We start from the raw sequence: 24,100 nt of genomic DNA, 5'->3' as shown, positions 1-24,100 counted from the left end.
TCCATCTTCCTCGATGATCCATCTCCCCAACTCATGCTCTGTTGGGAGTTAACTGTGATTTCCCCTTTTAGGTTCTACAGGTCAACCTTGTCATTTGTCCCTATCTGGGAACATCGGTTAGCCAAAAAGCAGGATTGGGGGATATCTGAAGGTCAGTGCGAGGCCCCAGTGGATTAGATAAAAGGGGGGAAGATTGGTTGGAACCGAACTGGGAAGACCAGGAAAAGAATTTTAGACATATCTGGAAAATATTAGCAGAACCATGACAGGTAATTAAAGGTAAGTTGAAAAGATGGATAATGTGTAGAGGAGGGAAGACCAATGATAAGATCTGATAAATCAATGTTTCTCAATCTTTTTTTTTTCATTCTTTTTAGACTTTTTCCTAACTGCCTCCCATAAAATTTTAATACCACAGATGTATTGTATATCTGTATTGTATAAAGCACAGATACACATACAGTGTATGTGTTTTCTGCCTCCCTAAGAACCGATTTTTGCCTTTTGCGGGGCAATACTGCCTTTTGAGGATTCCTGTGGTAACTATAAGAAACAGGCAGGCAAAAATCAAATCCAAACAAAGCAAAATAAGTAAAAATAACTGCCTTTGGGGAGAAACTGAAAAAAGGTAGAATGACTTTGGATTTATTTGTAAGGAGAAAAGCAGAATTATTTTTGTTTTCTAGCAGATGTTTCAGAGATGACTCTGTGCATGTTTCCGATAACGATGGATTGAATCAGAATGTTCCATTTTAAACTAGAGCTGACCAAGTCAGACTTCTGATTGGCTGAGAGAAGAAAGGAGGAGATTTTTTAATAAAATGAGATAGTTCACATTTTTAAATGACTTCCACTCCTCAAAGTCAATGAAAACTGTCATCTTTCTGAATGCTTAAAAGAAGAAAGACATTATGGGTTGTGTGAAAATCTCACTTCGCAGTTCTATTTAGAATATTTAGAGAAATAGTTTCTCTTTTTTAAAAAATATTTTCAAATCATATCTTTTAAGAGCAGTCTATGCCTGATGCTAACTCTTAAAATTATGAGGAGACTGAAACTATTCTTAAGGGTATTGATTAAAATCTAGGCCTAATTGTTGAAAGAAAAGAAAAGAAAAGAAAGAAGGGAAGAAGGAAGGAAGGAAGGAAGGAAGAGGGCAGGTGGGGTTTTCAAACAGAAAAAGTGGGTGTAGGTGCCAGTGGAAGGAATATTCAGAAAGATGCTCCGGGACTTTTCACAAAGGCCAGCAGAAGTCTCCCGCTGAGTTTCTACTGAGAACTGGGGGAGCAGCAGGAAAACACATAGGCAAATGAGGCATTTTTCAGATAATCTTTAAGGAGATGGTTGTATCACAGATTTCATCCTAAGTAATAAGACCAGATCTTTTTTTTTTTTTTTTTAAATTTATGGAGAAGAGTGTCATTTTATGTTTTTAAGTTAAATTTAAAAATTAGATAACAAAATGGAGAGGGAATACTTTTCATACAACCCAAATCTTCTCAATTCTAGCTACATAATTAATTTCATTTGAACAATTTGGCTCCTAATGCCACTTAGAAAGTGTTTTATGTGTATATATATCGGAGCCCAATAAACCACATTTACTATACTCTATTTTCCTTCAAAATCCTCAAATTTCTAAAATTCAATTATTCTTAAAAGTAAGAAGTTTGTGCACTTTATGTTTTAAGATTCATCGAATTTAATGCTTCAGATTGTATGCTTAGAAATACCAAGGAATTTTTTTGTATAGTACTCTACATGGTATCATTAATAATCCAGTCTATAATTTCCAATCTTTCTAACAAAGATTTAAAAAATTAAAAAGTAATGTATCTAAGGACTTTTCTTTGAAAGTCCTATGTGCTACCATTAAGATGTTCTAGTTTGTTTTATGTGGACCATCATTCATTTTAGGTTTCCCTAAATTTAGTTTTATTAGTTTATTAATTAGAGACCAACTTGTATAAAATGGTATTTGTTCCTCCTCAAGGTTATAGAATTAATAAAATGTTTACTGGGCGAGATTTCTCCAAATAGAAAAAGGTGATAAAGACATCTTTTGAAGCATCTTCATCTGACAGTGCATGAAGAAGGAGAGGACAGCCCCTTCCCCCAAACCCGATGAGTCATTGAAACTGGAACCCCGGCCTTGGGGAGAATAAGCTGGGAGAAGGTGACATCATCAGGGGATGGACCCAAATTCTGTAGTTGGAGACACAGGGCTAAAACAGAGGTGTGATTTCCACCAGGTGGCCAGTAGCTTACCCCCATTGGGGTCTCGTTCTGGACTGTTAAAAACCTTGAGAAATGAGTTTCTGCAAACCTAAATGAACGAGGTCCTAGCCAGTCTCTGGGATGCGACAGCCAAGCAATGCTAAGAAGCTGATGGAAACAGAGACACCCTTCTTCCAAAGGTGGTTTTGTTTTCTGAAAGATAACAATGTAGGGCATTCTTTTGCATATTTAGACTTTTGGGGAGATGGGCACAGAAATGGAAGAAGGATTTAAAATTATAACACAAGTACACTACCCAGTAAAGATAGGCATTTAGCATTTGAGAGGGTTTGCGGAGAGTCTGCATTTAAGTTTGTTGTTTTGAAGAAACATTAACAATATTTGCTAGACCATGTCGAAGTCGAGATCCCAGCTCTATGCCTTTAATGTACTGTATCTCGATTGCCTTTACTGTCTCATTTTCTCGAAGATTTCAGGTATTCACTTTAAAAATCCACATATGCGATAAATCGTTAAGATGCGAAATCAATTTAATTATCAGAGTTTTATTCATATCCATCCTAGACATGAGCAAGGGCCCTACACTGAGCGGGAAGCTGTGGTAACTTGGGGGGCGGGGAGGGGGAGGCCTGAGAGGTGAGCTGGAGTCGCCGGCTCCAGCGCCTGGGAGCTGATCGTGGGCATCGCTTCCCACTTCCCCGTTCTCACGATGTCACACTGGCAGTTTAAAATTGGCCATGGTAAGAGTCTATACGTCACGGAAACTGGAAAACTGTAATACAGGGTCTCCCTTCCCTCCTGCTCCCTGACAAGTATGTTTTTACATATTGACCAGCACATTGACTGCTGAGTGGGGGTGGGGGTGGGCGTGTGTGTGGGAACTGGTCATTTTCTCTAAGAGGAGCTACATGACAATCAGGGATGCCACCAAACCGTATTCAATGTGTGGCCCAGGGCAATGTGAGTGTTGGGCTGCTGTGCCAGGTGTGCACAAGCGACAAAGGACAGCTCAAAAACCCGTCTTTCATCTTTATCAAGCTGCAAATGAATGGAGTTACTCTCCTGGACACCTGGCTCTCTTTGGGAATCTGCTCAGCTAGTCAAACTGAAAAGTAAACTGAAGAAACAAAGCATACTGGGTAAGGGCCAGAGGCTGAAAAGCCCCACGCAGATGGCTGCCTGCGAGCCTGATGCTTAAAGGAAAAAGTCTAACCCCAAACTCGCCCTCGGCAAGTTCCCAGAAACTGCCTACTACAGTCTGATCTCTTTCATAAATGATACACTTCTGGATATTGGTAGCCTGGTGAACTTACCATAGGTCTCACAATCAGGTTGTGAGGTTAGCTTACCTTTAATGTCCTGGTGACTTGAAAGTTGTTGGAGAACTAAAAGGTACAGAAGAAAATGCCTTTAGTAGAAATGAATGCTCCCAACTGATAGAAACTAGCAGTTCTTGCCTGAAGCTGAAAGGCGGAGCTTTACCTTCCGTGGTGAGGTTCAATTCAGCAGTCGCTTTTCCATAACTATTCTTGATGCAGCAGTGATAGAGACCCTGGTCCTTCTGACTGGCCTGCACGATGACCAAAGACACAGCGGAGCTGTCTCCTGCACTGCAGTGGGGGACATTAACATCGCACGTATCATAGTTCTGAAGTTGCATTTTTTTGTAATACACTGAAAGACAAAAACAAATGCTCCTCGGACCTAGTGCTTGAAGCCAATGAGCCGGCTAAAGAACAAGGTCACGATAAGCCATTTAAATCATTTATTTATCTGTAAGGAATGATCAGTACAATGTTTGTTAAACACCCCACTCTACTGTGCAATGTGAATACACAGAAACATTCGGGAGGTTTGACTGGCATGTGAAGCCTTAGCCAAGGGTCTGGTCTGGTGACTAGTCACAAACCATCAAAGCAGGTTAGCTGCTATGTGCCCAGTCCTGGGGTATTTGATGATGAAATTAAAAAAAGAAAGAAAGAAAGAAAGAAAGAAAAAAGGCCCAGTCCTTGCCATTGAGAGTCTTCCTATCTGGGAGGAGATGGACAAACAGAAAACACCAGTACAAACCGTGGGAAGTGAAAAGAAATATCTTGCACCTTTTTGCATCAATAGGGAAAAGCTCAGTTTCACATCCTGTTACCCTGTAAAAGACAAATCTCTTTTTTTCAGGGGAAGAAATGGCCAAATACAGAAAGGTCTGAAAAGTAGTAGAGCTAAGCTGGGGAGACAAACTCAAAAGAAGCCTATGTCACTTGTGGGATCAGAGTAACATTGCCAAGAACTAAACTGGCTGGGGACTTCTCAGAAGACTCCATCACCCATCACCAGCCCCAGGGGCCGGAGTGGCGTGGTGCAGCATCCACTGCACAACATCCAGTCTGGGCTGAGAGGTCCTTGAGTGTCCTTCCTATGGCCCGCCAGTGAGAACCCACCTTCAACAGCAGCCAGCTTGTCATTCCCTGGTTGTCAGGCAGGAATGATATGGCCTGGGCTCCAAGACATTGCTCAGCTTTCAGCCAAATCCACTCCATGGGGACAACTGCCCTTTCAAAAGCCTGGGGCACTCTGGTTGCCAAGAAGGTACCGATGGCCCAGGGAGCACTGGAGGGTGCCAGCTCGAGTTCTTCATGGAGCCGAGACAGTGCACAAGGCGCCATTACACAAACACTCGGAGAAAGCTACCACTTTCTTCTTGGTTTCCTCAGAGCACATTTGCTTTTCCCTAGCTACGAGAAAGTGTCCTGACACCTCATTTCCACACCTCAGCCTGTTAAGGAAAAGAATCCAAAACTTGGGGGACAAAGGCAAAAGGATGATTGCACGTCCTTTGTATGTCACTGTTTAACGGGCTCGCCCAAGGGAGAATTTGCTATTTACTGTTGAAATAGAACCCACCTAGATGCTCGAGTTGGAACTTATAGGTTTCTGTCCCAGAGAAAAGATAACCTCCAAGGTTTATTACCTGTATTGCCTGTCAAACACTAACCAGTTCTGTATATATGCGCAAACCCATTTGAGCATTCCTTTGCCTGATTGACTATGTAAATCTCCATCGTTCAAATGCTTGTGTGAACAGCTTTATCATCTTACTGGTTCCTCATTATTAAATGAGTTGAAGAAGACCTTTGCTATATGTTCTTATATTTCAACTTTTTGAAAATTATATCTTGATGGGGCAGTAAGATATTCTATGGCGGGGCATGTAAAGAAGACACTCACCTGGAATTGGGGGTGAAAGAAATTTGATAATATTTGAAATCCCACCTGAAGTAATGGAAATGACCACTTAATATGAAGGGAATTACGACTCCCAAATATCCTTGAGTATGAGCGTAGAGAAGGCAAACGGGTTCACCTAAACCAGACTGCGGCCAAGAAGAAATGAAGCGAACATCACTAAGACTGGAAAGGCCTTGGCCACATGTCATCTTTGGTCAATAACATGGTACTAGGGTTATATGCTCCCTAGAGAGAGGTTAGGTTTTTAAAGACGCCTCAAATGGAAAAGGGGCCTGAAAGATTCAGGTGCCAATTCTGAGCTTAGAGCAAAACTGCAGAAAATGCTGGTTAATTGTGCTTGGCTGATGGTTACAGAAAGTACTTTAAATGATTAATGTGTACTTCCTTTTTATAAAGCTTAGAGAATATCTTTGATTTAAAAATCAAGCTATTATTTCTCCATCCTAATTCTTCTTAAGCCATACATAAGACAAGCAGGTAAGGACGACATTTCAGGCAAAGCAGCTTTATTATACCAATTATAACCCAGTTAGATTTTTCTGGAGTCATGTTATAGAAACACAACTATAGCTCCAATGTTCCACAGTGGCTCTGGGGGCATTAACGTCAAGACATATGTTCCAAATAGACGTATTTGATTTAGTTATACAGAAAAACTCTCAGATTTTCTCACTTTTTCAGTCTACTTGAGGCACGATTAAGGGGAGAGAAACAGACCTCCCACGACTCGGGGAGCTGAGCCAAGATTTCCTTCGCCAGAAAGAAGTTTCTGATAGTTCGGGTTATAGAGTTTCAGTGGACCCAGGTGATCTGTCTCTAGAATGAGCCACGCCTCCTCAGGTATATCAGATGAAGAGCGAGTTGGTCAGTTCACTTGAACAAGTATTTATTGCCAGGAAGGTGATTGAGGAAGCGTTGATCGGATTCATCCCAAACAGGGTCTTCCTGGCAATGATTCTCTCTCATTGCTTTCTCTCCCTCCATCTCCAGAAACAGACTGGCTTTCCTGCCTCAGAGCTGGCTGCTTATCACTTTCAATAGCTGCTACTTTTCTGCAACCCCATGGCCTGTTTTTTCCTTTTGATTCACCTTAGCTTCATTCGATCTTTGTCAGCTTAATGGGAATTTATGAAATGGAAAACACAGCAAAATTCGGACATAGAGAAGAAAGCTCTTTAATCTTGGGACCATAGAAACTCGGCCTAGAAGATGATTTGACATCTTCTCCTAAATGTAATGGAAATGTAATAATTTTCAAAATTAAAATTTAAAAATGTCATTAAAAATGTTTTTAATTACATGTTTACATGTAATGACAGGTTTCATGACTTCCTAAGGCCACAAAACTCAACGGCAGCACAGCCAAGCAAGACCCATCACCATTTTCCCCATCTAGACATCTGTCTTCCATTACTTACTCTTCTTGGATGCTTTGGGTGTGGAATTTCTGCTTCAATTTCCCTCTTTACTTCCTATAATTTATTATTTTATTTTAGAGCTTTATTGTGAAACAAACAAGGAACAACTGTGAAAAGTAACCAGAGACAAATGCCGTACCTTCTCTGCACTTGGGCTATTGACTTTGAATCTTTTGTCCACCAGATAGTAGAATCTTCATGAATTTCCCCAAACTGGCAGCTTAATTTCACATTTCCAGAGCAGTCAGGGAACATCTCGGCTTGGATCTTTTTCAGTAATATTGGAGCTAGAAACGAGAGATTTGCAGGTCAGTGTTCCCATAATAATTGCAAAGAGCTTTACAGTGGGGGAAAAAAGCCATTCCCACTCCATCTCACTTAATTCTCATGACGATCCCAAGAGGCAGGAGTAATAATTACCATCCTCAGTTTACAGATGAGGAAACTGAGTATCTGAGGGGAGATTGGCTTGCCTAAACAGCAAGAAAACGAACAAATCAATCTAATGGGAAACTCTTACTTTTCATTACTTAAAATTCCTCATGTGAGGTCTTTAATGCACAAAGTGAAATAGAACGTGAGGGTTTTTTTTTTTTTAATGATGGCAGCGCTGGGGGCAGGGTTATAGATACCTAGTCTATAGGACCTGGTTCAAATAAAGATGCTTTTAAATGATCACCAAATGATCCGGATCAAAATCAGAGCTGGGCATTTGGGAGTAGAATAAAATGTGGATTACCCAAAAAACTGTGGTTAAGCGCTCAGATGTAAAATGCAACTCAACATCTGTTATTTGCTGGAAAATCTTCATCTATCTTTCCTCTGATAACTGTCATCTTTGCTGAAGATATCTTAGTGGATTGCAGTGATGTCTGACATTAATTTCATTAACGAAAGAGAAGCGTCCACTTGAATAAAATAAGAGCAATAAGGAAAGATTCCTAGGGTTGGAAGAAGACTTTTGAATACTGCTTTTTAAATCAGGGATGAGAGCTAGGACTGCAGGGCAAGTATGTAGTTACACAGGGCAGCCACTGGGTGGCAGCATACCCATTAGAACAAGGATGGAGGAGCCAGCCAGGTGGTCAGAATCATTTGGCAGGCAGGGAGTTTACTGGAAATGTGGTGTCAGTCGATTAGAGACCAAATTCCATAACTCCACAGCTTTGGTAATATAAAATATGATATAATCGACAGCCAAGACAAAAATCATCAATACCAACGCTTTGCTTCCTCTGTTGCCTCAAATTCCCCCGGTGCGAAATAGTCGATGTGTTAAATGTGATTCCCACCTCTCCTTGGAGCCGACAAACACTTGGATAACAGAACGCATATTTAAAGGCTTATTCTCCTCCCAGGAAGTGATAATGAGCTGCCTGGGTAACATGTTCTTCAGCTGGAGAACAGCTGAAGGTACTAACAATATTACGAGAGAGAGAGAAAACATACCAAGTATTCGTGGATGGAACCCCGTTCCATTCATGCGGCCCCGCCGGCTCTCGCTAGCCATTTTAGGTGTTCAGGCCACAGTCTCAAACCCCCGGTCTAGCGTCTTGACCAAGCCCACCTTCTCTGGGACATATTTTCTAGAGAGCCCTTCCGACACTGTGCGGTGACAGTCTTTGTGGGTGATTTGGGGAGGCCTAAACGTTTCCAAGGCTACCAACCCCATCCACAGCCTGTTATAAGTTCCGAACACACGGAAAATTAGGGGATGGAGGAACGGCCATAAAACGGGCAGCAGAACTAAATGAGGGCCTTTGAGAGAGAGGAAGCTGGCTGGACAGGAGGCCTCAGCGCTGTGGGAGGCACCCCTCTTTGGGTGGGGCAGAGGAAGCAACGCAGATGGCAGAGCTACGAGGAGGTCTGGGAGTGTAGTTGTACTGAGCTTTCGGTGTCAAAAAGAAAAGGTCACTCATTTCGTTTAATTTCTTTCAGAATCATCCAAGTCATCCCCCACCCCCAACTCCTACCTGCCTCAGGTGTCAGGTGCGAGAGCACCGCCCCTCCTGGAATGCGGTACCCTCATCTTTGCCGCCGTTGGCTAGGCCCACTTTAGAGATCTTTTAAAACATCGCTCCATTCTCTTTAAATGTGCTTAAAAACATATGTATCAGCGACCTGGTTGGATCTCTCCAAACTCCTCGGAAGGCGGTTTTGTATTTAAACCTTTCTGTGGCCGGGCTGAGGGCCCATCGGATGTGCACGGGGAATGGCGAGCAGCAGCCTGCATGTCTGAGGCCTCGGTTAAGGGGGGAAAGCCCCTCCCCGGGGCTCTGCTCCACGCACCCAGGCCCGCTCCCCTGCGGCAGCGTCTACTCCTCCGACTTGTACCGGGTTTCACCGGAAGGGCGAGAGGAGCTGACACGGAAGAGGCCAAAATTCGGGCTGTGGGGTGGAAATGGGGTTGCAGTGATTCTCCCGCACGAAGCAGAAGTGACTGCAATTACATGGCCTCTGAAACCTGAAACAGAGACCGCAGAGGCCTGTAGGCTCAGAGAAAGGAGAGGGTCAGTTGGAAAGATATTTTAGACTCAAATTTGGAAGGAAACCCAATGTTTGACAAAGCCATTTTTAATAGGAATCAATGATTAAAGAGGAGACTCCCAAATTGTACCTAAATGTTCATTTCTGGAGTCCTGCTTAGCATGTGGTCTATTTAATTATGCTAATTAGCTACAGTGATGAATGCTTCTGTTTATCTTTTAGGAATTTTTTTTTAAAGGATAATTAAACAGATGGGCATCTCCCTCAATTAAACGTGCCTGCAGGTAGCCTTGGCCTGTGGTTCTCCCCTAGATCACCTGGGAACTTAATAGACATGCAATTTTTTGTGGGATCAGGCACCCTGGAGGTGGAGCCAGCCCTCTGTTTTGACAAGCCCTCCAGGTGGTTCAGGGGCCATTCATGTTTGAGAACCTCGAGCCTACCTGCTGAGCCATTTGTCACGGCCGGCCAGCCGTAGAGTCAATGCCTACCCGGCCACTTTAATTGCTAAGGACTCAGGAGGACATAGGAACTTGACGTCTGGCCGGCGACCCTAAATTTAACAGCGACAGAAAGCGACAGAGCCTCACCTTTTCCTTCTCTTTTGCAAGGTGGTGTTTGGGGGTCTTTTTGCTCATCTGCGCGTGATACCGATGTTTCGAGTTTAGGACCCTTTTTAAGAAAGCTCGAGTTCTTTTTGACGTTTTCCCTCTCTTCCAATCTCAGCCTCAAAGCAGCCACCCGGGACAGAATTTTCTTCTTTATCCCCCCAGTTAAATGTCCACTTCCTGTGGTTTCTTGCTTCTTCTTGACCTCCTCGAATGACGTCACTGGGCATCTGCCATTCTGGGTTGCCACGTGACTCAGCGTGTCCTCCCCTGACTTTTTCCTGTGGCCCAGGTAGGGGCCCGGTCGGCAGGGGTCCTGCTGTGTCTTAGGAGCTTCCTCTGATGCACGTTCCCCTGACACAGATGCCAAAGTCACTGACAGGGAGCCAGATGCGTTTGTGGGTTTGGTGTCCCCACTTTGGGGTGCCTCTATTTCGGGTTCCTCAATTTCGTGGCTTATTGAAAAGTTCGTAATGTTTCCTTCAAGGCATGAAGGAAAAGGCGACTGAGGGAGACCACTGGGAGCGGGTACATGATTCTCACGCTCACGCTCTCCCGCTCCCTTTGAGTCAGGAAATGCGCATGGATGATTTCTGGGCTGAGCTAACTCGTTTCCACGGGTGTCATGACTTTGACCTGCGGCGTGAGTGTGGACTCCGACGGATGCGTGAGTCATTATTGCAAGGCAGTTAGAAAGAGGTAAAGTGGGGAAAACGAAATCTGCGGAGAGGTTTTCACTTTGCTCGGCCTCCCCCGAGTGACTCTCACGCCTTTCCTGGCTTCTGCTGCCCCCACTTGGACTTGGCTCCGTACCTTCGTCAGGACATGGGGCTGGCACGGTGGCAGGTCCAACTTCCACTCTCTGGCCCAAGTTTGCATTGTTCGGTTTACTCTCCTCTCTGAGGAGCCGCAGCGAGGATTCAGGAAGCTCCCGGGCTTCCACCTTCCACGTCACCACCCCTGTTTCATCGATGGGATCTACAGAGGACTCTAGGATTTGGGGGCCAGTCAGAAACCGTTTAAAGAAGGCGGGGTGACCGACGCTGAGCTGGCTTTCCTCTTGGTTTCGACTCACACTGTTTACGTTTTCCTGTCCTCCAGTTTTGGAAGCCTCTGATGGCAAATCTGTGACACATAATTCCTTCTCATCTACAGGGTCCACAGATGACTCCAGGAGTCTGGGTTGGCTCAAACACTGGAAAGAAAGACTACTCTGATGTGCGTGGCTGGCTGGTTCTTCACCTTCACGGATTTCTCTGTCATTAACAAGGGCAGAGCCTGACTCAGCCTCAGGACTGCGAGCCGATGCTATTTCAGAGGGGTCCGGCTCAGGCACAGTGGCACCTGCCTTCAGAATGTCAGAGACGGCCCAGACCCCGTCAGGAGTCATGGCACCAGCTTCTGACGCCTTGCACGCAGATTCTGTCGGTCGTCTTGGTGGCCAGACTTCTAAAACAGAAGCCTCTAGAGTTATAATCTTCAGCTTGTTGCCTGCTCCCCACTGTCCTGGTCCACTCTCTTTAGACACCTCCGGGAGGGTATTAGAGAGAGGTGGAACATTGCTCACAGCCTGACTGTCATTGTCCACAGTGGCTGTAGCCACCGCAGACACGCTAGTCCCCAGGCCTGAGCTCTGCCCTCTTTCCTCCCTGGAGTTTGCTGACGAGTGGTCCAAGGGCACCGGGTTTATGTCCCCTTCTGCAACAGATGTCGTGGGCCGACTCTCTTGGAACTTATCTTCGGAAACGGAGTGCTGAGAGGGCGGGCTCTCCTGCCGGACGCCCCGTGCCGTTTCACTTCCTTTTTCCTGGAAATTCTCTTCAAGGCGCCTGGTGTCTGCTCTGTCCACGGCCTGGCTCTTCTCTTCAGACTGGTCGTCAGCGTGAAGAGGAGGATCGCTACAGACACCTCCTCCCGCTGGCAGCCCAGGGACACGGACACGGGCCCCCGGTCCCCTGGGAGCCAGGCAAAGGCGCTCTTTCGGAGATTCGGTGGTGGAATCATTTAAAATATGGACATCGGAAGGAAGTGGAAAAATGTTTTCATCCTGTGCCTGAGGCAAGCTTTGCTCAGGGCCATCTGCATGGCGGTTCCCAGCAATGGAAACAGGGACGTATTTGGCTGGGTGGACTCTGGTGGCAATGCTAACAGTTGGTGTGTCCCCACTCTCCCTGGTGACCTGAAGACAGTCAAGATTAGCAGTGAATGTTGTTGGCTTCTCCTGAGGCAACTCCACAGTTAAACTCTGACTGGCGGACGCGCCCGTGGTGTCCGAGGCACCGGTACTGGGGCTCTCAGCACCCCCTTCTTTACACCGCACAGAAGAGTCCTCCGAAGACGGAGGCTGCCTTTCCTCAAGGCCTCCTGAGGTGCTGGGGCTCGGCCTTGCCTGGCTGGCCTGTCCCACAGAGGCCAGCGTGGAGGTGGCATTCTCTACCTTGGCTAGACCTTCCTCACTGGCACCTTCGCTGGCTTTTTGTGGAATGTTCCAGGCGAAGGAACTGACAGGAGGAGGAGACACAACCGTGTCTCCATCCTCGTTGCTTCTGCACGTAGACTGCGGAGGCTCAGAACCTCGTGTTCGACAAAGAACGTCCAGCGTCTTGTCATCCAGAGAACGGAACTCAGACACTTCGCTCTGACCTTCTGCCAGCTCTAAGTCCATGGAGCAAGTTTCTTGAGGCAAATATTTATCCTCTGGCATTCCAACAGCAGAATCCATGGTGTCACGTGTGCTAGGGTCACCTGCTTCAAGATGCTCCATCGCACACTCAGCTTCTCTGTCTCTTGGCTTGTGGCACATGGTTTCCAGGGTGGGGACGATATTTGCTGGTGCAGGGGAAGCAACAGAGCGAGCCTGGGGCTCCCTGGGGTCAGCGCTGCCCTCCTGGGGGGCATGCACCGACAGCTCACAAGGGGACAGGATTGCATGATCGGCTTCCGGGAGGCTCAGCTCGTGTCCGAGGTCTTCCCTGGAATGCCCAGGTGCCTTGTCTTCTCTGTCTTGTTTTGCTTCACTCTGTGGGCCTTGAGTAGAGCTTTCTATCCCCAGGTGTTGGACCAATGATGCATTTTCCTCGTCCATCCCTCCTAAGTTGGGGGAGGAATTTGTTGTGGTCCCAGTAAATGCAGACTCCTCCCCGGCAGGCTCTGAGGAAGCTGGCATCTGGCTGAGTGAGATTCCCGCCCTGGCTGTTTCCTGAATTTGCACCTAGGAAGATGAAAAGTGATATTAATAGAATTATTCCCAGGAGAGCCCACCATAGGGCATAACTGAATCCCAAGAGTATTCATCCTCGATGAGTGTAATAATGGACAAGAAGAGCATCAGGAATGATTGAAATCTGAACACGAATCCCCAAACTTGCTCTAGCTATTAGAGACTTTCTGGGAAAAGGCAAAGGTAAGCAACTGTATGTTCCAGGGGACCCTTGGTTAAATTGCCCATTATAAGCAAAAAGCCTCCTGACAATCGTCATTTAATGATATCTCTCTCTCTCTCTCTCTCTCTCTCTCTCTCTTTCTCTCTCTCTCTTTCTCTTTTTCTCTAAAAAAGATGAAAACAAATTGAATGTTAACTATTTTGGTAAAGTAAGTCATAAGAACTTGTGTGTACCTTTCCAGAAAGATAAAATTTCACATGAACATACATGAAAAATGCAGTGCTTGTAAAGTAGCACTGAGCAATCTTTGCTCCCGGATGTAACAGCTTGCTGGTTAATCATGTCACTAAAGAACAGAGGCTGGTCCTTTCAGGCCACCTTTAATGAAGTAAGAGGGTTATGATTGGCCATCAGCACTGCCAATTACTTCTGCTCCGGGAAGGTTATAAAATCCTGGAATGCCTCCCCCACTTTAAAATAGATGCCCTGTGACAGGCAAATCATGTCCACAAGAAATAGGGGGCCCAGGATTGCTCCAGTTTAGGGGAAGAGAAAATAGAGACAGAGAGAGGGGAAGAGGAAGGGGAGGGGAGAAGAAAGGCAGGAAGGAAGAAAGGAAGGAAGAATCTATCCACCTCGTGAGGACCTTGTGAACCCATAATGGTCCTATTTGAATGTTCTGTGATATTAGATGTTGTTTAATGAAGCAGCAAACTCTTCGGCTAGATTCTTGTCCCTTGACATTTTTAGCTCATCTATTATCTCAACACATCCCGAAATTATGCCCCGCCAAGGAGAAGGGAATCACCACTGCTAGTTGTTGGCAGCACCTCATCTTTGCTCCCGGGACTCTTGCTTTGGAGCAGCCACGTTCAAATGTGCAGAAACCGAAGACTGGGTCTAAAGACGGGAACGAGAGCGGAAATGTTCCTGTGCTCACTGCAGCTCCAGAGTTCCTCAGCTTCTGTCCATCAGGCACAGGTGAGAACCCCTCATCCCTTCACATGCGTGCAGTGGCAAACAGGACAACAGCATAACCACGCCTCCTTCCGTACTACCCCAAGGTTGCTTGTGGCCGGCAGTAATTCACCTCTCATTTTCTCCTTAAAGCTACCCTGAGGTTCATTTAACTCAGGTTTTATTGGCATAAAAGTGCTAACTAAGCAAGGAGACATTTACTATAATTTCCTTTGTGATAAAGTCTAGGAGTGCTAGGACCATTCACCAATTCAACAAATATTTATGGAAATAATATGGAAATAAATATGGAAAGCCCCCAATGTACTAGGGAGAATCCCAGACAACACGGGCAAAATGCCCATCTGCTGGGTGCTCCCACTCTATGCCGTATTCAAGGCCTGTCACACGCCTAGCACCTAGCAGGTGTTGAAAGAAGCACTTGCTGAAAGAAGGAGGAAGTGAATGAACTATGCACCAGGTGAGACAGCTCTGTCCAACCCATTACAACTCTAAATTTGAAAGGTTTGGACTCATGTGCTCCTGACTTTGCAAAAACTCTATTTTAAAGGAAATGTAACCCTATGTAGGGGCAGTACTGGGTCGCACCCTGGTGTTTTTTTAAAAGAAAAAGGTATTTACTCTCTTCTGAGATCCCTTTTTCTTTCTTATCCTATTAAACTAGAAAAGGAAAAACAGAAAGATAATTTCTGAGAAATAAGAAGCAAAGTTTTAAAAAGGTTTCGAGGAGTTTAATGTGTACTTAATTTTACCTCCGAACCTGAACATCTATCTGCAACGCATGTAGAGAATGTTCTTCTCATCGCTATTTTGGTTCAGGTATTTTTTATAATGAACTCTAGGATAAATATACTGAAAGATTAAGCATAGAAAGTGTGCGTAGCTTCCTGGTCGTGATTTGAAAAGCATAGGGAACCTGTCTAATCAAAACGCCAGGCCCTCTCTTGAGCCTTCCTCCCCTGCCTGAATTTCCACTACCCATGTCAGTCCTTTATTTTAAGATCTTGCCATCATCACAACACCATCAGTGCCAACAGACATTTATGGAGTAGCTGCCATGTGCAGAGTTCTCTGCCAGGCACTGGACAAATTTTTCCAAAGGGCTCAAGGTAAAAAGCCACTCTGTTACTTACTGGGATGTTACACGCTCATTATTGCTTGTTACCATATCAACAGAGTGACAGGCTGATACGGAGAGAGACTGACAGACACCTGGAGAGGGTGAAGCACAGGACAAGCAAGCTTTGATTAGAGTGAGTTTGGTCACTGGAATATAGCATCGCAGCCACGGTATCGTGCCTCACCTTACAAAACAGTCATGTTCCTATTAAAGCATACTCACTCCTCCTCTCTCTTGCTTTAAAAATAATATTCTATTTTAAATTAGCTTGAAGCCCCACATGGAAAAAAAAAAAATCATGGCAAATCTTTGTGTAAATTCATCTACTTGACCAACGTTTACTGAGAGCATCTACTATATACCAAGCTATGTTCTAAGCTCCAGGGAGTCATCAGTGAACATAACAAAGACGTCTGGGCTTTTGGAAGACATGTTCAAGCAACACACCATGTAACTGGTTCGCTGCTGATGGCGAATTCTATAAATTTGATTTTAACTAACCAATGGGGTTTTCTCAAAGTGGAGCCTTTAACAGCCCAGAATACAATGTCAAGGCTTACAGCATCCGTTCCAAGGACAGGCTCCTTAGGTCTCATGCAAAGGCCGACTCAGAGAGAAAGAGAAACGACAGACTCACACCTTTCAAATAATTCGGACCTTTCTTTTAGTTAAGTCATGGCGAAAGAATTCCAGCAAGCGGTTTTCCTGCTTCTCAGCTTTTCTCATCATGGAGTGAGTGGTGGGACTCAGGAGGTTTTATTATGTAGGAAAATTGTCCTCATTCAAGTGAAAAGAAGGAGGGTTTGGGGCTCTAGGAGGGAGCCTGGTGTGGAATGTGGAGTGCGGACTTGGAAGACCGGCCCCCTGGGTTCAGCTCAATCTGGTACTGCGTGAATGATCCCACGGAATCTCTTTGGCCTCCCTGACCCTCTGTCTCCTCCTCTAAGGCTAACCACATGCACATCGGCACCATCCTGTCGAGTGCTCGTCACTCGCTGACGGTGGTTTCCCTTGTTCTCTGTGAAAAGGAAGTAGTGGCTGGGGCAAGGAGAAAACGAGCAGAGCACTGTGCGCTGGGCTTTGCGTGGGCTTTCCCGTTTGACTGGTAAAATAAATCTAAAGCACTACGCTATCATCTCTCCTTCACTGATGAGGTGCGCAGCCGGGGTCCGATCAGAAGGGAGAGACCACACAGTGGGCAAAATGAGGGCAGTCGATTATGATGCATCGTTAACTGCAGGGCACAGGGAAGCACCCTGGTGCTCCAAGGTCAAGGAGAGAATGGAGGGGGACAATGCAGAAGGGGCGCCGACCTCGCTGGAGAAGGTGCAGCCACCAGACGGCAGAGAAGTGCACTGGCTTAGCCAGGCTGGGCGAGTAGCAGCCCACCCTCCACTGGCAGGCAGGGAGCAGGTGGTCTCCGGGGCACCAGCAGGGGCAGAGGCCGAGGCCTTCGAGGTGGGTGGGCTATGTGTGGTGGGGACAGGGAGAGAGAACAGCAGCCCCGGGGGTCCGGGGCCACGGCGGTGTGTGTAGGCCACGCGGGGGCTCGCGGAGGGAGTCTGGACATTGGATGATACAGGAGGCCTTCAGAGCAGGCGGGCCACGCCGAGCTCGGGATTCTGAGCAGAGAGGGCTGCAGGAAGGGTGTCATGAGGCCGAGGCGACAAGGTCGCGGAGGGACCACGTTCTGGATCCATGGCAGGGACAGGCTCTATGGGATGACCATGAACCCATATCACCAACCCCCGCCGATGCTGAAAACGAGAGGAACTCCCTCCCTCCTTCAGTGGCCTTCTAGCACCCTCTGCTGAGAAAGCTTCACATTCCGCTTATTTTAAGAGAAACGGTTAACAGAATTCTATCACTGAGCGTGACTGGCAGGCGCATTCAGAGCTGAGAGGCAGTAAATTGAGAACTGGCACACGAGGTTAGTGACGTTCGAGGCTTAGAAATCGTCTGGGGTCCCACAGTCAACGGCAGAACCAGGATTTAAAGCCGAGTCTGTCTGGCCACAAAGCCCTTTCCAGCTTTTCTGAAAAGTTAAGACAAATCCCACCAAAGGGCTGGGAACTGCTCTGGTTTAAATTCAGAACTTCTGAGCTCCCAAGACCCTTGGATATGAGACTATAATGGTCCTTATTACATGCGAAATAACCACTTGTTTATTTGTCGGCTTCCTCACAAGCTCTAAGGACCGGGACTCTGTTATTCATTTCTGGATTTCCAGAACCTTAGACACAGTAGGGGCTCGATTCATTCTCCCGAATGCATAAGCACGTGAGTGAACACAAGGAGGGGAAGGGGGAAACCAAATTTAGTGCCACTTCCAAACCCGTTTTTGAAAGCAGCGTTAAGCTCGAAAACTTACACTCTGCTCCCACAGCATTTTCCAAACCCCGTCTCAATGCTACACGCCTCCGATTTTACAAACACATTGTTTTCATTGGTGGGCCTTTCCGAAAAGTCTGCCGTGGACCCCAGGGAAAGGCGTGTTGCCTCATCGCACACCTCATGACGTTCAGGGTTACGCACCTCTTCATTAACGAGAGCGTCCTGGATGCCAACAAAGTGCAGGACACTCATCTGAGTCGCTAACAATAGAAGGTGGTCTGCGATAAGATCCCTCTTCTCAAATAGCTTTTAATCAGCTGAAGAGACGAGATGTCCATGGAAAAGATAGATAACAATTCCTGACGCGTTGTGCTAACGGACAAATGGATGGAGCTTTGGTAACAGGGTTGCTCCGGGACAGAGTGATGTCACCACCGAACCCTCCTCTCCCACGGATGCACCAGACCCCTGCCGTGCAAATACCAGAGGTCGCACTCTTCTGTGACACGTGTCCGCTCTTAGATAAGTCTTGGACACTCCAGTGCAGTCTCAGGAAACTTCTCTGCTGGTGAGAGTGGGCAGATGTGGCAGATGTTTGGGTCGACTAACTCAACAGCATCCCCAAGCCCCCTCCCTTGCTACTTCCAACTCAAGAGGCTGGAAAACCACGTACTCTCCCTGCTTCCTGCATCGTGAGATGGAGCCAAGGGGTCAGTTCTGGATAGTGAGATGTCAGTTCTGGCTGGTAAGGCGGATTCCACTAAGGGGCTTCTGAAGAAGCTTTGCTTTCCAGATATAAGGTACGAATATGGTGAGCGCTTTGTCTACCGCTTTCCTTCTTCCTGTAATGAAGATGCGATGCCTGGTGCTGCAGCTGTCACCTTGTAACCATGAGGCAACCAGCACGAGAACGAAAAGCCAACACACTATGGCTGGTGGAGCAGAGAGAAAGGGCTGGGGAGCTCGCTGGCATCCTTGTGCCACTGGAAAAACACCGAGACCTTCTATCCCTAGACTTCCTGTGAAGTGAACATCAAAGGTCCGTATGATCGAGGCCACTATCAATTGGTTATTCCATTAACTGCCGCCAAAAACAGCCCTAATGGACACAAGAGGAGAACACATTGCTGAGGGCCGAGGGAATGGCATGTGAGGTGCACCCTGGCACCCTCCTGGGGGCCCTGGGTGAATGTGGGTGGGGCTCAGTTTAAAGGACAGTGTCACAAAGGGCAAAAGGGCAAGGGATCGAAAGGGCCTGAGTCAAGATGAACTTGAAGACGCGTGGGGGAGGGGAATGGGGGAATGTGAGAAGGTGGGTCAGAGAAGAGAGGCCCGTGATTGGAAAGGCCAGACGCGACCACTGGGGGCCGGCAGGGAGGGTCGATTCGGCCGGGCAGCACTTCCATGCACCCACGTGTCCTCCCCTGGCATGGTTTTCTTCCTCAAACTCTTGCTTCTTTTTAAACGTTCTTTAAATGTCCTTTCCTCCTTATCCGGACTAGATACGAATAGCCCCGTGTCCTTCAGCGGTTGTCTACACATCATCAATTCCCCCTGTGGTTTCGGGAATCTTTAAACGGGGACTTCCCCAGCCCCCAGCCCCCAGCCCCCAGGGCTGCTGAAGCCTCGCGTGCAGCTAGCTTTTCCTAAATATCTGCTGAGCCCTCACCACAAGCACCGGGGCATACAGCCATTTGTCATTCGATAGATCAAATCCATACCATCTGGGCCTGAGAAAGTGAAAACAGCCCCGTCCCCCGCCCAAGAAAGCTTAAAGGCAACCGAGAATATTTCAGGAACGGGAGTTTATTTTTGGGAGTTGCAGAGTTGCCCAGAAAGGAGTTTCACTTCAGGGCTTTGAAAGTTAAAATAACACTTAATAAAGTGGAGGACACTTGTCTAAAATCCCCCGTCCTGAAACCGGATCCTGAACACCCCTGTCATTTGACCAGCTCATCTGCATTCCATTCCCTCCAGGGAGAGGAGACATCTCCAGCCAGCTGGCCTTACAGCCCTGTCCTGATTTCTTGGGGGAAGTTGTAGAGTTCGTAAAATACCCATTAGAGCTCTTATTGGGAGAAGACCGGGTTTGCACAGGAATAGCTTTCCCAGAGCGAAGGGGCTCTGTGCATCCAATGGAACCTGCCTGGTGACTCGGTGGGGGCAAAAGAGCACTGGCCTCCGAGCCAGGAGCTCGGTGTGTTTATCGCTCGTCTCCGGTGACATGAGGCGAGTATTAGTAAAACGATCACTAAGCCCCGTGTAGCCCTTAACTCGTGGCGGGCGCTGTTCTGGTGCTCAGCACACCCTGATGCAGTTACCGTTTGTAAAATGGCATAGAAATGGACACCTTGGGGACTTTGGGTTGGGTCACAACAGCGAGAAATACAAGAGGACCGTCTGGTGACATGACCCCAAGTACGGCGGGTTAGAAAGCAGCCACACACAGTCCCTGTATGCGTCTTTGTTGTTCTGCCACTGGGAGATATGCAGACCTATGAAAAATAGAGTTGGGAAGGCCAGTGATTTTTCCTTGAATTCCACAAGGCATTTCTAAATAGATTTTTGGGGTTTTTTTTTTGCTGTGTGGTTCAGAGACTGGACTTGGGCGAGGAGGTGAGAGGCAGGCGGAGCGGGGTGCTGGAGAGAGGATTGGGCCTCAGAAAACCCAGGGTTTGGTTCCGGATGCACTGCTACATGGGAAATGGCTTCGGAAAAGTCACCAGATCTCCCTGAGTAAAGTGAGAGGGTTGAGAGTATCTCGTGGCCCACACCGCTTTGGTGTTCTATGACCTGCTGCCATGTAAACAACACAAACATTGAAATGGGGCTTAAACCTCCCCTTCCATTTGGAACCGGGTTTTCCTTTGACTCCTAAGGCTTCTAGATCTAACTCTATTAACTATAAGAGTTGTTAGGGGAAAGAACACAGTATGTCGCCCTATGCCAGCTGCTCCGTAATGAGGCAGTGGGGCCCGGACAGGGCTGGGGAAGACACGGTGGGCTGGAGGATGGGTCACCACAGAGCCAGCACTCCCTGGAGGCCCAGCTTTTCTGCCCCCCTCAGCCCCGCTTCCTCCTCATCTGCCCGGTAAGTAGACTGCACTGTGTCAGCACACGGGCCCTGTCGCTGATCTGAACAGTACTGGAGGCCCACAGATCTAGCCCGTGCCAGTGAAAATCATCATGGCCACAGAATGGATGATCAGTGGCCATTAGCCCCACCAACTGTGCTAACCTTTTTTGGGGCTGAGTAAAGTTATGGCTTCTTTTTCCCAGGAAATCTCATTTTACCCACACAATCCTGCATATAATTTCAGGGTCTTCCAGAACCCCCTGAACCCATCAATCCCCATTTCAGAGACCCAGGGCCACAGAATGAATCCCTGCTGTCAGTCATGAGCTGGGGGTGGGTGTATTGTTTACTTCCCACAGATCGAAGTTTCTCTGTAGACTTCAGAGTGGATAACAAGGGGGAAAAAATTCAACCTGAGGTTCTAGGAGAGTGTTTTTCTCCTAGAAAATTTCTCTTTACCATTTCTAGAATTTGTGAGCAAAATCAAAACCAAGGTAGTAGCGATTACCGTACTGCACTGACAATAATACCTTGTACAAAGCAAGTTCTTGTAAACTTTAGAAACAGGAAGTACTCGTCATGGTTACTAATTACTTCTTTGCTTGTTCAGCATGATTTCAAAGTTTATAGTAATGATGGTTTTTGGCACTTAAGAAATCTGAATATAAACATAAATACAGGCAGGTCACCTCTCTGGGATGATCATTACCAAAAAATGAGGAGAAAATGTAGGCTTGGAGCTTGAAGAGCCCCTAAAATGCCACGTCTCTTCTAGCTATACGTCCTCAAGTTTGGCTTCTGGTTAAGCAGAAATATCCCAAAGAGTACAGATCAGGAGGATACAGTTTCCAGCAGGCAGTAACAGTTACTAGATTAGATTCAGAGACAGCTTCGTTCGGCAGGAGAAACAAAAGTTCCTGGGATAGTGAGAGGAAGGACAGGGTTAGTCTTATTTGACTTGGTGCAAGATGCATCATAAGGGCTCAAAAAATAGGTCAAATTGAATGAACATCCGTCAGATCTGTTCTTGGTCCAGTGTCGACACAGGCAAGAAGGCTTCGCTCCTTCGGAGTCTGGTTCTGTTCTCATTCCCTGTCAAGTTCTTTGTTGAGACATTGATCTTCTCCCTGAAAAACTGCCCAAGATTCCTGTGCTTTGGTTAATATGTATTTTCTACTAAACCATAATTCTTCTTCATCACTAGTAACTTGGTACTTGGTTGGCCTTGGTCTTCCTTAGATCAAATCTGAAGCCATCTGTTCCCATTTGAGTAGAGAGAGAGAAGCATCTCTCATTTCCAATATATACCACCTGGAAGACATCAGCAGGATTGTACCGGCACAGAACGTGATAATATCCACTTGACCATGGTGCGGAGTTATAAAATCACAAAGTGCTACTGCAAGGTTAAGTTTAAAAGACTGGTACTTGAAAGATGAAGGGAATCAAAGGCAGGATGTGGGTGAGGGGAGCATGGTACAGAGCACACCGGAAATTCAGGGACCTCTTTTGATGGAGCCATGAAAATTCACTTTCCCCTTGCAGATGTAAGGGAAAAGAGTGATTGACAAAGAAGCTTCTGGGAAGCTGAAGTTGTTGAGGAATGCTGTGTGAAGCAAGAAAGAAAAGGTCTGGGGTTTAATGCGGTGATTTGAGCTAGGAAAGCAAAAAAAAATATGCTTAGCTGATGATTGCACTTACGGCGATTTGAAAATTCATACATATTACTTCTCATATGCATGAGTTAATGCAATCTCTTTATTCTTTCTCTGAAACTGACCTCGTCTTTCTCGGGAGCTGCCGACCACAGGTTGGGGCTTGGAGAGGGAGCGGAGAATAAGCTTTCCCTCTGACTGAGCCAGCCTCTCATCTGGTTACTTGAACAAGCCTTTAGGGAATGTTCGGTTCTGCTCACTGTGACGCTGCTCCTCTGGAAACTGGTGTCTGAGCTGCCCACACAGGTAGGTGGGTGGGGGCTAGACTCCGTGCCCCAGAAAAGAAGCAGGGAAAGATGCTCTGTCCCAGTGGTTTCCTTTGGCTTATCCTAACACAATCCTGAAGTAAGAAGTGAGGTCAGGATGGACGTGCCTCTGGGCCCGGAGTCCATCTCTGTCAGCCTTTTTGCCCCAGCATCTCTGCAGGCATTGTTCAAGGCTTGGGCACCCTGTTTAAACCTTCACACGCTCCTGCTTTCTGATGGTGCAGAGAAAAGGCTTGGATCTAATACGAACAGAAGAGCTTAGAAAACTCGTCTCTAAAAGCAAAGCCTGACTTTAAAAGTTATTGTCCTCGTACAAAAATAAAATAAGCCCCTGTTTCTCTTTATCTGTTTGCTCTCCTCAGCACAACCCTGACCTGGGAAGCGACCTTAAGTCTTTCCTGAGCTGCTTTGGAAGAAGGTCCTGGAGGCAGAAATGGAAAAAGAAACATTTTTTTTTTCTGCTGCCACCCTGTCTACACTACTGGCAAATGCATTAGTTTCCTAGGGCTGTGCAACAAATTACTACAGACTGGGTGACTTAAAACAACACACATCTATGCTCTCAGCTCTGGAGAATGGAAGTCTGAAATCGAGGTGCCCCAGGACCCAGCTCCCTCTGAAGGCTCCACGGGAGAATCTGTCCTTGTCCTTTGACCTCATCTTAAGTAATTCCATCTGCAGAGACTCTGTTCCCAATAAGGTCACATGCCGAGGTTCCAGGTGGACATAAATTTTGGGAGGGACTCTATTCGACCCACTATAGCAACTCATTCTTCGCCCAGCCTGTCCTGCTGGCCCTCCCTCCCCACAGTCTGCAGTTTGCCATCAACGCTCAGCAGTGAAGCTTTGTCACTTCGCTGCGGGGTGTGGACTTGAAAAGAGAGAGTGTTAGAATGATACCCTACCAGCAGGATGATTTCAGGGAGGCTGGCACTCTTCTGGAAATTATGTTTGTTTCTGTGGTGAGCAAAGTCTGTTGGGAGGGTGGAATTCAGTGCCACCAAGAGGCTATGCCTCGTCACCGCCCTGCTCTCCCCAAGGCTAGCATCCTGGAGCCCCCCAGACCCTGTAAGCAGCTTCAGCATTTCAGAATGTCCTCCCCTCTGCGGATGGAGAGGCAGTGACTGGGAAGATCCTTAGGTTTGTTGTCAGATTTAGACCCGAACGAGAAAGGGTAAAGACGAAGGGGTAAACAGTTCTCATGATAGTTATTTTCCCACCCATCACCGTCAGT

At 46.7% G+C, this 24,100-nt stretch overlaps 1 protein-coding gene across 1 annotated transcript in view; it reads right to left on the bottom strand.

Annotated features, from left to right (window-relative positions):
• Positions 1-24,100, bottom strand: part of ALPK2 (alpha kinase 2) — a 139,320-nt gene that overhangs the window by 26,982 nt on the left and 88,238 nt on the right. Inside the window, exons 5-8 of the mRNA XM_023531170.1 lie at positions 9,977-13,205; positions 7,039-7,186; positions 3,721-3,848; positions 3,588-3,623 (exon numbers count right to left, since the gene is read on the bottom strand). Coding sequence (XP_023386938.1) covers positions 3,588-3,623; positions 3,721-3,848; positions 7,039-7,186; positions 9,977-13,205 — 3,541 coding nt within the window. The remainder of the gene's footprint in view (positions 1-3,587; positions 3,624-3,720; positions 3,849-7,038; positions 7,187-9,976; positions 13,206-24,100) is intronic.

Source organism: Pteropus vampyrus, unplaced genomic scaffold, assembly GCF_000151845.1.
Source record: "Pteropus vampyrus isolate Shadow unplaced genomic scaffold, Pvam_2.0 Scaffold62, whole genome shotgun sequence".
Taxonomy (NCBI): domain Eukaryota; kingdom Metazoa; phylum Chordata; class Mammalia; order Chiroptera; family Pteropodidae; genus Pteropus; species Pteropus vampyrus.
The sequence above is the reverse complement of the archived record's forward strand: the minus strand, read 5'-3'. Positions and strand labels throughout refer to the sequence as shown.